Raw genomic sequence first — 15836 nt, 5'->3', positions numbered from 1 at the left:
TAAGACGTCGTCCTGTTTTTTTTTTTGTGTTTTTTTTTTTGTTCTTTCGACTTATTTGTTCACTTCTGCCCCATTTTCACGTTATTCAACATGGTTAACATTCACCAGCTCGCCTTCACCTTTACTATATTATCTCAAAGCAAGTGCGTTAGTTCCCCGTCAATTCACCTGACAAATACAGAGTTGTATTTTCTCAACCAGCAGCCAGAAATAATGTATTAATACTTTGTGCTTGTTTCAATAAACCTTTATTTGATAATGAACTTTGTCTTGTCTACATCCTTGTCCATGTTCATTTGGCGCTTTTCGTTTAGTACATGTGATTATTTCTGCCGAAGTGACGTACAAAAACATACCCCCCTCTTACCCAGACAGCTGAAATGCCCTCTACTAAATACACCTACATTAATTCTAAAAGTCCGTGGCATCTTCGTCCGGTCTGTTACTCGGTCTAATACGAAATGCCTATGCGAATTCTATGACGCGAGCATGCACATTTACCATTTCCTCAATTCATGTGCATCTAAATGATACCTTATTAGCACCGACCTCTTACGTCAGCTGTCGCTCTGTTTTACTTTATGGGTTGCGTAAGTAGACAATTTGTCTGTTCACTTGTGGGAAGAAAATCCCTCGCTCGAATAAAATTCTTCAGTGCCATCAGTTATAGATTCAACAATACACAAAAAAAATAAACAACACATAATGTATAAACTGAACGGCGACTTGCTGCGTTCATTAAGAATTTTATCATATCACCTATATTTGAGTTTAGAATAAAAATAGATAAAACGATCACCTGTCTAGACACATAACATGTCCCTAATATATATAAAGGGTCATTAACATGATGAAAACTAAAATTTGTTTGAATTCGCTTACGTTTTTCGCCATCGGGAGGAGGTTTCACGGCTGGGACTACGTTCCCGTTGCTATCCACATACCCGCTGTCGAGGAACATCTGCAGGATGTCGTCTTCTTTCTGTACAACGTTCAAAAGAGATCGATGTTTCAATGTTAAAATGCGACACACATGCACGACACTAGTTAACAACATTCTCAAGGCCGCTGCCGCACTGCAAATGCATCAAATGAAATGCATACACTCTCTATTTACTGTTGGAGGCCTGTTTCTTGTTTGTATGACGGTCGCCTGCACGTTTCTCGTGCCCATGTCATATTTTCTACGTAAATCCGGAGTAAAGCAAATGTTTTTACCGACACCACAACGTGACACCGAATCTGTGAGAACAAAATACACCCCCCCCCCCCCCTCCACCCCAAAGAAAAATTGACCGCATCTTCACGTGGTGAATGATGTTGACTGGGACGAAGCACTGGTGGTGCTTGTCTGCGTCGACGCTGAGCCGCAGCATGCCGAGCTTTTCGTTCGTTTTCATCCATGTCACAAAGAAAATTTGTGATATGGAGCATGGTTATATATGCATTTCAGCATTTGAAAGCACCGCCCTCTCGTCTATAAACGTTGAGCCAATGTATGCAAAGTTTAACGCTATTATATACGCATTTGACCGCAGCGCCCTCTCCTCCATAGACATTCAGCAACTACATGCAACGTTTCATCCATGACATCCCCAGCTTTTGATTTACTAGCACATCTCAGAGCCGCCTACTCGTCCCGCAGTCGTGGCCGAGTGGTTAAGGCGATGAACTAGAAATCCATTGGGGTTTCCCCGCACAGGTTTTAATCCTATCGACTGCGCAAATATTTCTGTTCGTCATATTTTATTTTTTTTCCCTACACGAGCACGTCAGCACGTGCTCACATGCTCGTAAGCACGTGAGCGCGTGAGCTCACGAGCACGAGCACGAGCACCAGCGAGATCGATGTGAGCACGGACACCGGACAGACAAGGCTAGACCCTAATGGAACTTCGCCCCTAAAAACGTTGAGAGCCCTTCGACTCCGTGAAGAGGGAAGTCCAGCGAAGCTGGCGCTCTGGTAGGATTTGATGTCGGGCTAGGAGCAGTAGCAACGGCAGTTTCACGTGGACGGCGTGCCCATTCTCGCTTCTAGGCGCCTGGACGCTCCTCCTATTCCCGCTGCTTCTCTTCGGAACGTATAATACGAGTGCGACCCATGTGAAGTCTGAAGTCCAACTGAGAAGTCCAGTGGCGCAATCTTCGGCATATGGCCGCCGAAAAGCGCGCAGCATTGCAGAATGTCAGGTGGGAGAGAGACGCCGCGCGTGGGGATGGCACCCGCGTGCGGCGCCGGCAGCATTAACTGTACAAAATTGTTGGTCTACGCTCGGTTTGACCAATACCACCCAGAAGGCAAGGCCTGCGTAGGACATTTTGTTAGGAGATCCCCGACCCGCTTCAAGCGGCAAACAGGCTGAGACTTGACGAGAGTAGGGGCTCCGTCCCAACTACGTCGCATTCACTGGCGGCCACAGCTGTGTGATCGACTGCTGAGCACGAGCCTGGTGCCAGCTTCCAGTTCATTTGCCACGTGCATGCGAACGCTCCCTCGGCCAGGAGCGCGACCTAGCACGCGCTCCTGGCTTTGAGAAGTGCATTTCTAGCGCGCGCGCTCGTTCTGCGGAAGGGCGCTTCAAAGCCGCGACCTCGAGCTCTCGTGCTTGTGGCATTGTCTGCATGTTCTGCTTAAGAGTGAACGGAGTATGAACAGCGCCCTCAAAAACGGCGTCCTGTGCCAGCGTCCAGCGTCCAGCGAAGGGCTTTGCAGCCCTTCGCACAGCAGTAAGGCATTTTCACTCATGCATTTGACGCTTCACGTGAACGTCGAACTTGATCGTATGCTATAGCAACACACACTCGGCGTGAGGATCTGTTTCATTATGTGCTACACAAACCGCTGAAGCAGGTAATTTAGCAGATGATGTAGCAGACGATGTAGCAGACGGTGGTGCTCATCCGCGCTACCTAGGGGGCGCTGAGGGGATCTACTAGTGATGACGTTTAGAGGAGGAAACGCGCAGGCCTTCTGCTCTAGGTGGTATTGATCTGATCCCGCATTTGATATACTAGAACCTAGGAATAAAAAGCTTTGCCGTAAAAAAAGAAAAAAAAAGAAAAAAAAAAAGAAAGCATACTTGCTTGTTTCAAGGTAAAATAAAAAACACGAAAAAACCATAACCTTAGGTATATAACATCGCATGGTTCCTGTGCAAAAAGGAAAGAGCTTAACTGGGGATCATTATTATTTTTTGTTTAAGAGACTGAATAATAATTTTATATTAAATTGAGAAAAAAAAAACACAAGAAATGTTCACCTTTTGTTTGCTCTTTCGGTCATCGGCCATCAGCCCCACAAAATGAATCAAGTCATCCGTGTCCCCTTTGGCTTCGATCTTCGGCCGGAGATGCCTGAAGATGGTGGGCATCGTAACTGGATACAAAAATATTCATCTTCTGTTATTATATGATAGTTATCATAAAAAAAGATATATTTGCGTGTTATATCCGAAACGATTTACTCTTCGTCTAAAGCTTTGTTCCAGAGAATGCTGCGACCTAAAGATGCTACATCGCGAGCTAGCCTGCTTAAATGTATTAAATAATTTTCCTCGTATGAAATATATCGTTTGTACTTTTAACGTTTTAAGGAATGTATTCAATTTAGCCTTCTTTTTCGATGTTCGAAAGTTGCTGAAATTAAAATATAATAAGGTAGTGCGGCAACCTCACGTAACTGCTGGAGTTGTTTTCAGGGATACTTTCCTTCTTTTTATAGTACAATAGAAATTCAAAGAAAAATGATGACATGCGTTCGGTTCTACAGAGATTATGTAAATGCCGAGAATCATCAGTAGTACAGTTATGCGATTGTTGTGGTTATTATATTTTCTAATTGATAATATTCCTGCAATGATTTTCACGGCATCACACCTGCAAAACGACACCACAGAAATGGGGTAAAAGTAAAACACACCTGATAAACTGTTCTTCACATGTTGGCAGAAAGTGTTCGGGAATTAATAGAAGAAATCATTGAATAATAAAAATCTAGACACTGAAATTTAGGTATCTGTGTACTATTAACCCAGAACTAATCTGACGATTTAGACCATGCTTAATATACGTTCTACATTTTTCTAAAAAAAACCGGAGACGAAGCACGGAGACAAACACCAAACATCTCAGCATTACGTTTTCGTTTCCCCCTATTATCAGTGAAAGAATAAGATCGGCCGGGATGCCTTCAACTGTTCCTATTTGGGTGCGAGTTGGCTACCTCGGATAGCCTTCAGGCGTCTAGCTCGCTTCTAACGTGCACGCGAGGCCAAATCACCAAAACACGACGGAAGGCGGCGAGTCCGGGCCAGAGACTACGAGAGCGACGCTTTGTACTTCTTGCCCTGTCATTCATTCTGATGTCATACGTCTTAACCTCCAAATATAGGAAACTTATAAAAAAAACTTATCCTAAAAAACTTATCATCGCATAATTCGTTCAACGTCGTTTTAATGACGATTCTTCGACGTTTCCTTCATTCGTCCTTTTTTTTATTACTTGGTTGTTTTCATCTGGCATCGGGGTGCAGGTCTTCATTGCGTCATCTCATATCGCTGTGCCGTCCTGTAGGGAGTTTAGTAAATCTAATGATATTTCGGGTTTGTGCCAGAACGCCTTGTATGCATACTCTCTCCTCAACTCGCTACTTGTAGAACGAGGAGGGTAGGTAAGAGGCAGCTCTCGCGCCCAGGTGCACTTACACAGGAGCAGCACTTTCCAGCTGGGAACCACTTCAGCGAACAGCTTCTCGAAGCAGACCATCAGGGGATGCTTCTTGTCCACGTGACTGTCCATGTCGAAGCTGAACACAACGGCGGCTGTCGTGTCTCTCGCGCAGCTATGGAGGAGCCTGGGCATTTCGCCGAGACGAAAAGCATTTTTCAGGAACAGGTATATGGTGTGGACAGCAACGCAATCAGCAAGAATGAGCTACAACCCAAATTTTTCTGTTTCTCTGTGAGACCGTGGCCTTTAAAAACATTGTTATACTGGCAGACGCGCAAGTTAGATTACAAAAATAAAAAGGCCAAGACGACTATTCCGCCGTTAGAGAAATAACGGAGAGCGCTCACTTTTGCTGAACTTGGAGAAGCTATGCTCTAATCCGAATTCAGAATATTTTAATCATGTTCGTGTACTCACTCGTTTGCAGCAGCCGGAGTTCCGTTCTTGGCATGTTCTATTAAGCGGGCCGTCAACCTCTCGGTGACCTTAACAATCCTCGGAACTGCCTGCAAAACATTTTGGAGGGAATGTAGTCCATGGTTGACTAATTTCCCCTCTGCAATCACCGAGAGCTTAGAAAAAAATCTGAATAGGGCTTCAAATTCGAAGAAACCGTAAAAGTGTTAACATACCCACTATAAAAATGCTGTCTAAAGGTTTTTTTTTTTTAACTTATTAGTAGAAGAGTAATAATAGCTGATTAAAATTTCGACGTAGACTCGACCGTTGCGGTGCGACGAGGGTGGGAAAGCGCGAGAGCGGAGAGAAAAAACTATCCAAAGTGACGTCATCAGCGGGGTCCGATGACCCTTGCACTCCACTAAACTGGCTCGGGCATGCCGTCGACAACGCTAAGACGCTCCAGAGAGATAGCAAGCGGCAGATAGGATGGCAGGATGCCCTCGGCAATCGCTGCTCGTATGCGATGCAAAATAAACACTTGCGTCCAAGGTAAGTGCGATAACTGATTTCACGGGACAGAAAGATATAAGACAAGGGCAAGTTCGTCTGCTGCTTGAGCAGGGGTCGCGGTGACGCCTGAACACCGAGCTCTGATGGGCACCGATTGGAAAGATTGTGGGTAGACCTCAAGGCAGCTAGAATTGAGGTCTACGGACTATCCCTCAAAGTCTAGCGTTCAGACATCAGTGCAACCCCTGCGCAAGCAGAAGACGAACTTGCGCTCCGCATATGGCGTGCAAGTCCGTCTGGTCCTTGCGCACCTCGTGCGTTTGTTTTCCCACCAAATGCGTCCGCGTGAGCTTGTTTACATCCGACCTCGACCAATCGGAGCGCGAGCTTGGCTGTGTCATCATCGTGCACTATCTACGCGTTGTCGACGTCGCCCATTGATTGGCGTGCTCGTCTTCCGATGAGCCAAACGACGAACTTTAGAACACCTTGCTCTCCTCATTGAAGTGTTCTCCTAACTCAGACGTCTTCTTCGAGAGTTTTATCTTCCCTCTAAGCAACGCCCAACACGGCAAGACCCGAACATCGCATATTACTCCTTCACAGCCAATCAGATTTTGGGATTTGCCAATAAGAGCGTCGAAGAACTAATCACGAGGCAAAAAGCGTAAATACAATACGCCGTGCTCTGCTCTGATAAAGCTGTTTGTGACCATTGTCTCACGTACTGCCTTGAGTTTGTTTCCCGTGAAGGCGGGCGAAAGGATGTAGCGGGCGTGCTTCCACTCGTCTCCGGAGAGATTAAAGATGGATTTCTGTCTCAGACTGTTCCCCAGCTTTTGTCCGATCTGTAAAAAGGGAAACGAGCCAGGTATTTAAATAGTGTACTCGAACACACCGCAATGTGGAGATAAAAAAATGTGGAGTTGGGCAAGTTGGTACACCTTAGATTCGAAAAGCGCCAGAAAACAAGGACAACAGAAGGAATAGACGAAACGATGCGCTACTTGGGTGCTTGAGTGTATATATATATATATATATATGTTTGTTTTTCCGAATAAAAATTCAGTTGAAAGTAACGCATCGTTTTGTCTATTCCTTCTGTTGTCCTTGTTTTCTGGCGCTTTTCCAATCTAAGATGTGGAGATAATTTTTTTTTGTTTAGTTTTTTACCAAAGATTTTAAATAGGTGAACGCGTGTTTATTTTATTTTTTTTTACAAACAAGTTGGCGTTTCTTCACACGAGGTGCGAGCACTGTGCTTGCACAGAAAACAGATTTGATACTGCAAATGCGCCGTCAGCAACGCGACAACAATCGCGTGACATCGGAGCCCGCGTTTGTGTATATCCCCGTAGAACGCCAAAATAACTGGCACACGTTTGGTACTCCTAGCTGCCTAGCATGGAACAAAAAGGCGCAACCTTTCTAATTGGTTGCAATAAATTTCAGTAAAAAAGGCATTGAAAAAAAAAAACGCGATTTCTCTAATCGCCTGTCGACATGCTGGGGCTATTTGATCGGGTCGCGTGCTTAGTTCCTACCTACACCGTGTGTTGTTTCCTTGCTCTTTTGTGCTGGAGTAGAATGTTGAGTTTTCAGTGAGGGCTGTGTTTGTATCCTTTTTTTTCTGTAGTTCTCCGAGTTTTCTTTTCGACCTGTTTTATTGTGTTGTTTTTTTTCATTCGTTTAATTTTATAACCGTCTTTTCTCGAAGGCGTTAGTTAGTGCCCGATTGCTATATCACCTGCGTCCTTGGGCTCTTTCGTGGTGCTTTTCAAGGGACAAAGCCTGAAGAAACATAGTTCGAAATAAGGACTTAACGCGGATGACTCATTTCATGCAGCGCCTCATACTTTAACGAGACTTACACGAAAAGTATGCTCTTAGCTCGCGATTTGGACCAAGTTTCTTGGGCTACAACATGGGGCTAAGCTACATGTATGCCCACACATTGTCATGGTGATTTCTTTTTGATGTGTCATTTCTATTTATTCAGAGCTAATTAAATACGATTGCCTAGACGTGTCACCATACCGTTCTGTCCGCAAATGACTTGAATTTTTTGACAAATACTTCGGCGAGGACTTCAGGTTCTGCAACATACAGGCTGGGAGCGAGGCCCTGGTAGGATCTGTGGAAATTATAATATCAAGCGTTAATATAATATAATTTTTTGTTTCTACAAGACGTTTTCTGGGGCATACAGACCAATTGCTTACTCAACAAGAATGATAAGCACTAAAACGAATGAATCCGCTCCAGCGAAATGTAGTCCTTTTTATTGCAATAACAGCTGAACTATCCAAAATTATGGTTTCTAAAGTTATAAGTTACACGTAAGAAACTGTGCTTGAAGTAGAAAAGCAACGCCGTCGAAGTTGTTATTCTTTTTTTCATTGCAGTAAAACGGCTCCCTTTATAGTAACCCCGTGCGAATCATCTCTACCTTGCTACAAGATAAACAAAAATCTACGAGTGTTGACTGTAAAACTAGGAGTCAATTGAACACAAATTTTCCGAAGTACTAGCGCACGTTAATATTTTGGTTCTCTCTAAAGCAACCCCCTGCTTAATGTCGATGAAGTCAAGGTGCCATCGAAATCATATAAAGTGTTGCTTATGTAAACGCCGATCACAAAAAAGGGGCAGCTATATAACAAATGACGCAGTCACGGTGACATCAGAAAAACAAAATTAAGTTTCGACTATGCAGAGTAGTTGCGTGTTTGTCTTGAAATAGGATGTCGGAACTGTTCTGCATTGGTAAAATTCTATTAAAATGAGTTATACTAATCTCGTACTCACATGAAACATCGACGTATACTTAAAATGTATGTGTATAATTTTTTTCTTCTGAACTAGACTTATAATGTATACAACGCGTCAAAAAACAAAAACAAAAAAACTGCAGTTTTTTTTTTTTTTTTAGAAATATATTACGCATTGTTGAACGCCCGATTCCCGCCCAATTGTAGCGCTAGCTGTGTGAGCGAAATGTCAAAGTTTCAGGAGTAGCCGTCATTTTATTCGAATATTATATGAAAAAAAATTTTACATTTTAATATGAAAATATAGCCCGTTTGCACACACTTTCATCTCTATATTTTTGTGGAGTATGCCGGTCACTATTCTTCCATTGATTGTTTTTTTAATCGCTTATAATATGCTTTAACGGCATAACGATAAGTTTTAAAACATTGCCATATAGTCGAACCGCTTGCGCTACATTTTGGCAAAGTACTGAGCTTATGGCGGTCCGTATTTTATTTCTCTGATAGGACCAAATAAAAAAAAGTAACTGCAACTTTTATTTTAGAGGGCACCTTGTATTTTTAGAACACTTGTACTTCAATGTTCCGGTCCGCGCGTCCACCGGTCGCGCTGCTAAGGTGTGTATAATTATATGATATTTTATTATACCATTATCAGGCCGAATATACGTTTTCAGTGCATTTACTGGGTTGTTTTCTCAATGTGGAAACTCAGTATACTTTCATTAGATCTTTTTTTTTATCAAAGGCCACAGTTACGCTATCTTCGCTTGCACACTGTCCCCATCGGTGTGCTTACGCCCAGGTGAAAGTAGCTCAATGCGAAATTTTTTACAACTCGTAGATTGCAGAAGTGGAATTGAACACTTACCCGTAAAATCGTCCATGACGCTTGTAGTGCTTGCGTACAGCCTCGTACATGGGCTGAAAATAATAACATGTTTATAGTAAATAATTTAAAGTATCACCGAAAGGGGAATTTTTTATAGGGAAAAGCAGATATCATAGACGAATTAAAAATTATTAGAAAGTAATACCACCTTTGTAAAAATGTCGTACGCGTAGAGCAGGTAGTCAAAAGCTCCAACATGTGGTATGCCTTTGTCGTTCCAGAAACTAAAGGTCCTGTGCACTTTCCTGAAATATACATAGTAGCCATATTTGTTCAAAGTCGCCATCTTTGCCAGGTAACAATTAGGACAAATTTAGTTTAAAGCCACAGTGATATGCACTGATATTGGAACATACAACAATTAACCTATATACCACTTATTTTAAAATGAAAACGCTAAATCCTCTTGATCAAATTTACGCGAACGAAATGCACGTTTGACACTCCAGAATTTTAACGCATTTCAATAGATCTAGATCAAGTTATTTTGCATAAAATTGTTCATACACTTTGTTAAATTAAAGTGCAAAAGAATGGTTGACGACATAGACCTCACCTCAATGTGTATTTGTCCACAATGAAATTAACAAAAAAGATATCACCGACAAGCCATGCAAGATATACACAGCTCAACACAAAATTACTGGCGCAAAATTACCATTTTTTCCGGGCGATCTGTCATTAGCACTGCTAAATTGCATTGAACTCGTGTGGTGCGCTATTGTAAAAGGTGGCAATATACTGTGTTGCTTGAATGAAAAAAATACAATGATCTTGCATTCACGCTGACTGTGTCGCACACTGCAGATGGTAATTATTGTCAGAACAGAAAAAAAAACTAGTTAAATTAGAAAATCCACGAGACGAAATAAATTTCAAGAAACGGATACACAGATGCATTTACCATATTTCATTTGGCGCGATTGTACAGTCCCTTTTAATAAATGCACGGATGTGTGCCCTTAATTAATTTACGATAAAAAACATGTCATTTTATTTTTCCCAAAGGGTTGACGTTTTATTAAAACACCGTGCTCTAAACGGGTTAGCTAAACACGATATCATAAATAATGAGGTCGCTATAATCTTCTCGTACAGTACGTATACGATAATTGAAAGACGGCGTTTCAATGTTAACGTATCATCTCAAGGGCAGGAAATGGCATCTTGTTTTTTTTTAATATGAAATGTGGTCGTTTGACTGGAGATGTTTCATGCACCACAAGACCATAAAAGTCATTAAAAACTACCGTGTTGATGAATATATAGGAATACATGAATGAATCGAACAACGAGGACGGGGGCCAAAAAACAGATTTGAAAGATGAAAGAAGTTCTGTTTACGGACCCCATCCTCGATTTTTTATATTTTCATGTATTCGAACCCCAAAAAGCTATACCGAGTCTCACTAAATAAAAATATCTTAGCCTGTTTATGGTGAAGCATTACTAGGACAAAAGTTGGCTTCGAGCGGAATAAAAGAGTCCTCATACATAACGTTTTCAAAGCTTTGCAAATCTAGAGCCAATTTTAAAGCACCAAATTCGGAAGAGGTTCTCACCAGAACAGAAGTGTCACAAAGACAACGAGCAAGATGATTGTGACTGACATGGTTGAGGTTTGTTCATAACATACACTGCTCCCAGAGGGATTCGAGACGTTCATTAAATAGGAAATCCGACGCACCAGTCGCTATCAGACTCGCGATAATAATGCCGATAGCGACTAACGCGTCGGATGCGTGCGATGCGTTTGATCGCAACCAGTAATTTTCCGGAAAACGATGACGTTTCTTAAGGCATGAGATGGAAGGCTTGCATTCAACAATGAGCTACTCTAATCTGTCATCCATTGCGGCATCATTCGGTTGGCATCGACTTAAAGGTAACATTATCAACGTATTTCTTTTGTCTCTCTTGCACACGTGTCAAACACATTTCGGGATGGGATCGAGGGTTTCCGCAGTTGTAACGCTAATTATCTTTAGCAAGAGCTGAAGCGCTCGCACCAGCTACTTCCTACAATTGTACCTCGTATTTTGCGCAATAGGTGTTCCCTTGAGCTACCCAAACTAAGCACATTTTCGAACTTTCTCGGCTTTACTCCTCCTAGCGAGGTGTTTATTATGTGTAAATTTAAAATAGCTACGATAGAACGGCAAAGGATCGTTATGCAAAAACCAACATTCAACTTTTCCCGCTCTCTCCGGCGATCTGTCGTACCATGATTTTCAGCATAAAAATCGAGCAGGCAGACAATAAAAAAAAATGTGTGCTCTTTTCTTTGGCGTGAGTTTTTATGGCTTTAATTATGTCATCAAATTTCTTTTTACCCATCAGTAACAAGATATACTGCCCCCCTATTAATCCGACGTCACGTTTTCAGTTTCGAACATAGAGCCCCTCAGGCTCTCGGTCCGCACTTGAAAATGTTATAACTTCGCGAAAACAATAAGAGTAACTTCTAATTTGGATTACTACTTCAGAGGTGCAATTAACGTGTTAAGCTATTTTTAAGGAAAATCAGTGATTATCACAGTTGCGTCAGAGCTCCTGTCCAACAATCTGAATTGACTGGAGATTTACTTGACAGTTTATGGTAACTGAAAATTGTCGTGAATTAAGATCTGCTTCCGCTTTATAAACGGTCAAAGTAGGTCAAATATGCAAACACTTTTTTGTATCAAGCCCGCCCTTTCTGCGTCAATATATAATTTACCACTGACAGTCAAAGGAACGATTGAAGCATTGGCTGTGCTGATCGACACCTACTCCCAAATTCAGCTATTTCGCTTTTACGTCATATAGAGAAGTTTCGCTACACGGCGTTTACTCATGACTCATTGGCTCGATGTTTGTGTTGTGAATAGTCACCATAGATAGGAACGGGTTTCGCGAAAGCTCGCAAGGCAGAACCCAGGCATCCTAGGTTCAATCGACACCCCTGCCTATTTTGATCTTGATGAGCATCGTAACGGTGCGCGGTAGCGTATCACTACTTCGTGATGCGCGTTAAAACTCCCCGTTTACCTGTCATAATGCAATGGCTATACTTCTCATATACGAGGGAAGACCCTTAACCACCCTACTGAAAAAAAAATATGAATTTATTTTAGATTGCTTATGGACACATTTTCTTGTCAGAACTTATTGGGTATGTCATATCAGTTTTATATGTCACATGTACGTTTCAGCTGGGCTAGGTGGCGTTAGGTACCGCCCAATTCGCGCGTTACAAAGCACTTTTATTTGCTCCCGCCACTATTACTCTTTGGGCGCCATTAATATACACACATGCAGGTACATTACACATACCACTAGCAGCTTAACATATACATTGAGCGCATACACATACACGGCACAACAAGCGTGAATGCAACAGCACACCCGATGACTGCTGCTGAAAAAAAAAATTGGCTTGCTCTTTATGTTTATACAGCCTTGATGGAGATGCGCCTCAACGGGTAATCGGTCTCTTAGCTGCAGATGAGAAATTTAGCCAGTGCGGTACAACCGCTAACCTGGGATTTTTAACGTGCATCACGCAGTAGTGATCACACGAACGCGTGCCGGTACGAAACTCATCCAGATCGAAACGGGCGGGGGAGGCGGGGATCGAACCCAGGAGGTTCCCAGCGGAAGCTTTCGCTCCACGCTCCGAGTTGAGACGCGTGAGCCCACTCGGCCACTTCCTCCCTACTGCTGCTGAGCTCTGCGTTTCTGCCTTTTATACAGGTCGTTTTGAAGGTACGCATTTTCTCGGTGATCGCCTAAGCAATAAACAAATATTCCCAGATTGTTGATTTTTTTCAGTAATGTCATACCTTTGAGAGTATTTTGAATGACTCAGGGGATGAATCTCTTAACACAAAATAAACGCTCATTCCGTAATTATTTGAAAGCCAATTAATCAAGCACTTCCATGGCGGTTCCAAATCACGCGTTTGCTTGCCCGCGCGGCACGTCGTATACTGAAAAAAAGTTTTATGAATTTATTTCTGAAATGTTTATTGGGCGCATTTTTATATCAGTTGGCAAACGTTGCATATGAGTTATTTTCCGTGGCATATCAGTTTTTGTGCATTTCATATCAATTTCATATATCGCGTAAATGTTTTTGGATATTTTACACCAGTTTTATATGTCGCATATAAATGTTTGGATATTTCATATCAGTTCTTATGTAGTGTCCTATTTTTTTCAGTAGGGCTGAAAGCAATTTGTTAAGGGTTGGCAGTTCGTAGTACAAGCTTTCGCCTCTTGCAGCGCTTAGCGGCACCCCCTCCGAGTCAGTTTGCCGACCGGCGTCGTCTGATAAGGTTCAGCTGCATGTTGCAATATATTTCCCCAAACCCTTCAAAATCATTCCTCGTTTTTAAAAACTCTGATTTGGAGAAACAGCGTTCGTCCGCAAAATTAGTCTTTTTCTTTTTTTGATGGAAACCGGCGGTGGAAATTTTTGTAACGTTTCGGACAGCTAAGAAACAAAACGGAATGAAGAAATGCCCGGTCTACGAGTGTTCTTTTTTTTTCTCTTCAATGCCAGTGAATTACCGATTGAAGACCAACGTCGGTCACGGCGACCATCATCCTCCTCAAACGACGAAAACATCGAGAAAATACTGGATTTGGTCTTGGCAAGGCCGTCGAAGAACAGTTCAGGCACCTCCTAAAATGAGCGCAGTGTCCTGGAGTTCCTGTCAATGCATCTTGATCGAAAGTTTTGACATACAATGAATTTCGGAGAAATGTGTCTCTCATTTGCTTACTGCTGATCACTTGAATTCCCGAGTGAAGGCTCGTCAACAGCTGAAAGAACATCTGGAATTTGACTACAACTTCTTTTCAAGTGTCGTTATAGGTGACGAAAGCTGTTGCTACGAATACAGATGCACCCGTGTGAATAAAAAAAAAAAAAAAAACATTTTTCAGATGCGGAAGAGGTCGAACAAAAACGAGGGAGGCTTTGAAAGGTGTTCCTTTTTACGAGATCTTGAAATGTATTGGAATGTGGAATGCACGTTTGAACCGATGCATTCACTCAAATCTCGTCAGTGCAATCAAGTTTGCTGTGACACGTTGCGCCATCTAGCTCGAAATATCTGAAGCACAGAGAAAGCTATTTTGCCAGGCTGCCTGCTCTCGGGCCATTCATCCATGACTTTGAAGGTGTTTATTACAGAGCTTTTTTTTTTTTTTAACATTTCTCTCAGCTGTCGCGGAAAAGCAAACATCGAAGCTTTACGCACTGTTGCGTACTGGACCGTCGCAACCCCGAAAGCTTAGAAGGCGTGAAGCTCCACAGCTCCCGCCAAGACCATGGGAAATACAACGCCGTCGGAGACGAATAAATGCTGTAAAACCTTTAAGATAAACATCCCGTTCTCATTACATCCATTGAGATAGATTTCGATTTGTGCTATTTTTAACTCGAAAAGCGCCTAATATATACGTGGGTACGAGAAAGGCGGGACAGGACCAAACGCTGCTTACAACTAAACGTTTACTGAAAACAGAAGCACTAGTTGTACACGCAATCAGGCACCCGACAAAAAAAAATCTTTTTTAGTTAAATGTACCGACGGTGCACTTAGCTATTCTCGCCTTTGATTCATATGGAATAGGCGTCAAATAATTCTCTCCTATCTTTATTTTAAAATTTTCTTACAATATGCCTAGATTAGCACGCAAGGACCACTTCAAGATTAGCGCGCAAGGGCCACTGTAACAATGAATAGCGAGATTGCCCGATGGTGAGTTTCTGACAGATAGGGCATGCTCACGTGCCCTTTCATGCATACGCCTCCCGAGTTGCACAACGTACGCTCTACAGCAAGTTAAGGGGGTTTCCCGTACAACTGTCGTCGTACCAACAAGGTCATGCGCAGCGTGTTTCTTAGAACATGCCTGTCTTTTTTTTTTAGCGCCGCTATTAGGCGCAGGTTTCTGTGTTTCGCGTTGTCGGCGTCGGCTTAACCACTTTGAATTTAGCGCGAAAATTATTGTCCCGTAACCTCAACACAAATTCAATTGCCCGCTAGATTTAGCGGGCAATTTTTCGATATACTGGAGCGTGATCACAATTTACCCGCTAAATTTAACGGGAAAATTGTCGTAACGTGGCCTCAACACCAATTTAATTCCTTGGTAAATTTAGTGGGGAATTTTACATGTGCTGAGGTCATGTAACGCCAATTTTCGTGCTAAATCTAGCTCTGAAACTTAATTCGTTCATAGGTGCACGTGACACCAAGTCATGTGACGTCATTTCCAATACTAAACTTAGCGGTGAAGCTGAATTGGTGTTGAGGTCACGCTGCGTCAATTTTTCAGCTATATTTAGCTGGGAAACTGTGGGAGGACGGAAGGGGTTGGAGGAGGAGGAATGAGGGTACGGAGGGAGAGGATGGTATGGTATTCAGGAGGAGGAGGGGAAGGTACGGAGGAGGCCTTGGAGGACCGAGGTTTTTCGGATACTGAAAGTGCTGACGTGTATAAGATAATTTCGGCACCCCTGCCAACCGCATAT

At 42.6% G+C, this 15836-nt stretch overlaps 1 protein-coding gene across 1 annotated transcript in view; it reads right to left on the bottom strand.

The window, feature by feature from the left end:
* Positions 1–10959, bottom strand: part of LOC8040166 (cytochrome P450 3A9) — a 28609-nt gene extending 17650 nt beyond the window's left edge. Inside the window, exons 1-9 of the mRNA XM_029980150.4 lie at positions 10870–10959; positions 9456–9552; positions 9287–9339; positions 7679–7775; positions 6370–6489; positions 5147–5235; positions 4705–4853; positions 3261–3376; positions 883–982 (exon numbers count right to left, since the gene is read on the bottom strand). Of these exons, the coding sequence (XP_029836010.2) occupies positions 883–982; positions 3261–3376; positions 4705–4853; positions 5147–5235; positions 6370–6489; positions 7679–7775; positions 9287–9339; positions 9456–9552; positions 10870–10919 (871 nt within the window). The 5' untranslated portion in view covers positions 10920–10959. The remainder of the gene's footprint in view (positions 1–882; positions 983–3260; positions 3377–4704; positions 4854–5146; positions 5236–6369; positions 6490–7678; positions 7776–9286; positions 9340–9455; positions 9553–10869) is intronic.
* Positions 10960–15836: the final 4877 nt, after the last annotated feature.

Source organism: Ixodes scapularis, unplaced genomic scaffold (assembly GCF_016920785.2).
Source record: "Ixodes scapularis isolate PalLabHiFi unplaced genomic scaffold, ASM1692078v2 PGA_scaffold4__175_contigs__length_147842914, whole genome shotgun sequence".
NCBI classification, from domain to species: Eukaryota; Metazoa; Arthropoda; class Arachnida; order Ixodida; family Ixodidae; genus Ixodes; species Ixodes scapularis.
Note: the sequence above shows the minus strand (reverse complement) of the source record. Positions and strands in the feature narration are given on the sequence as shown.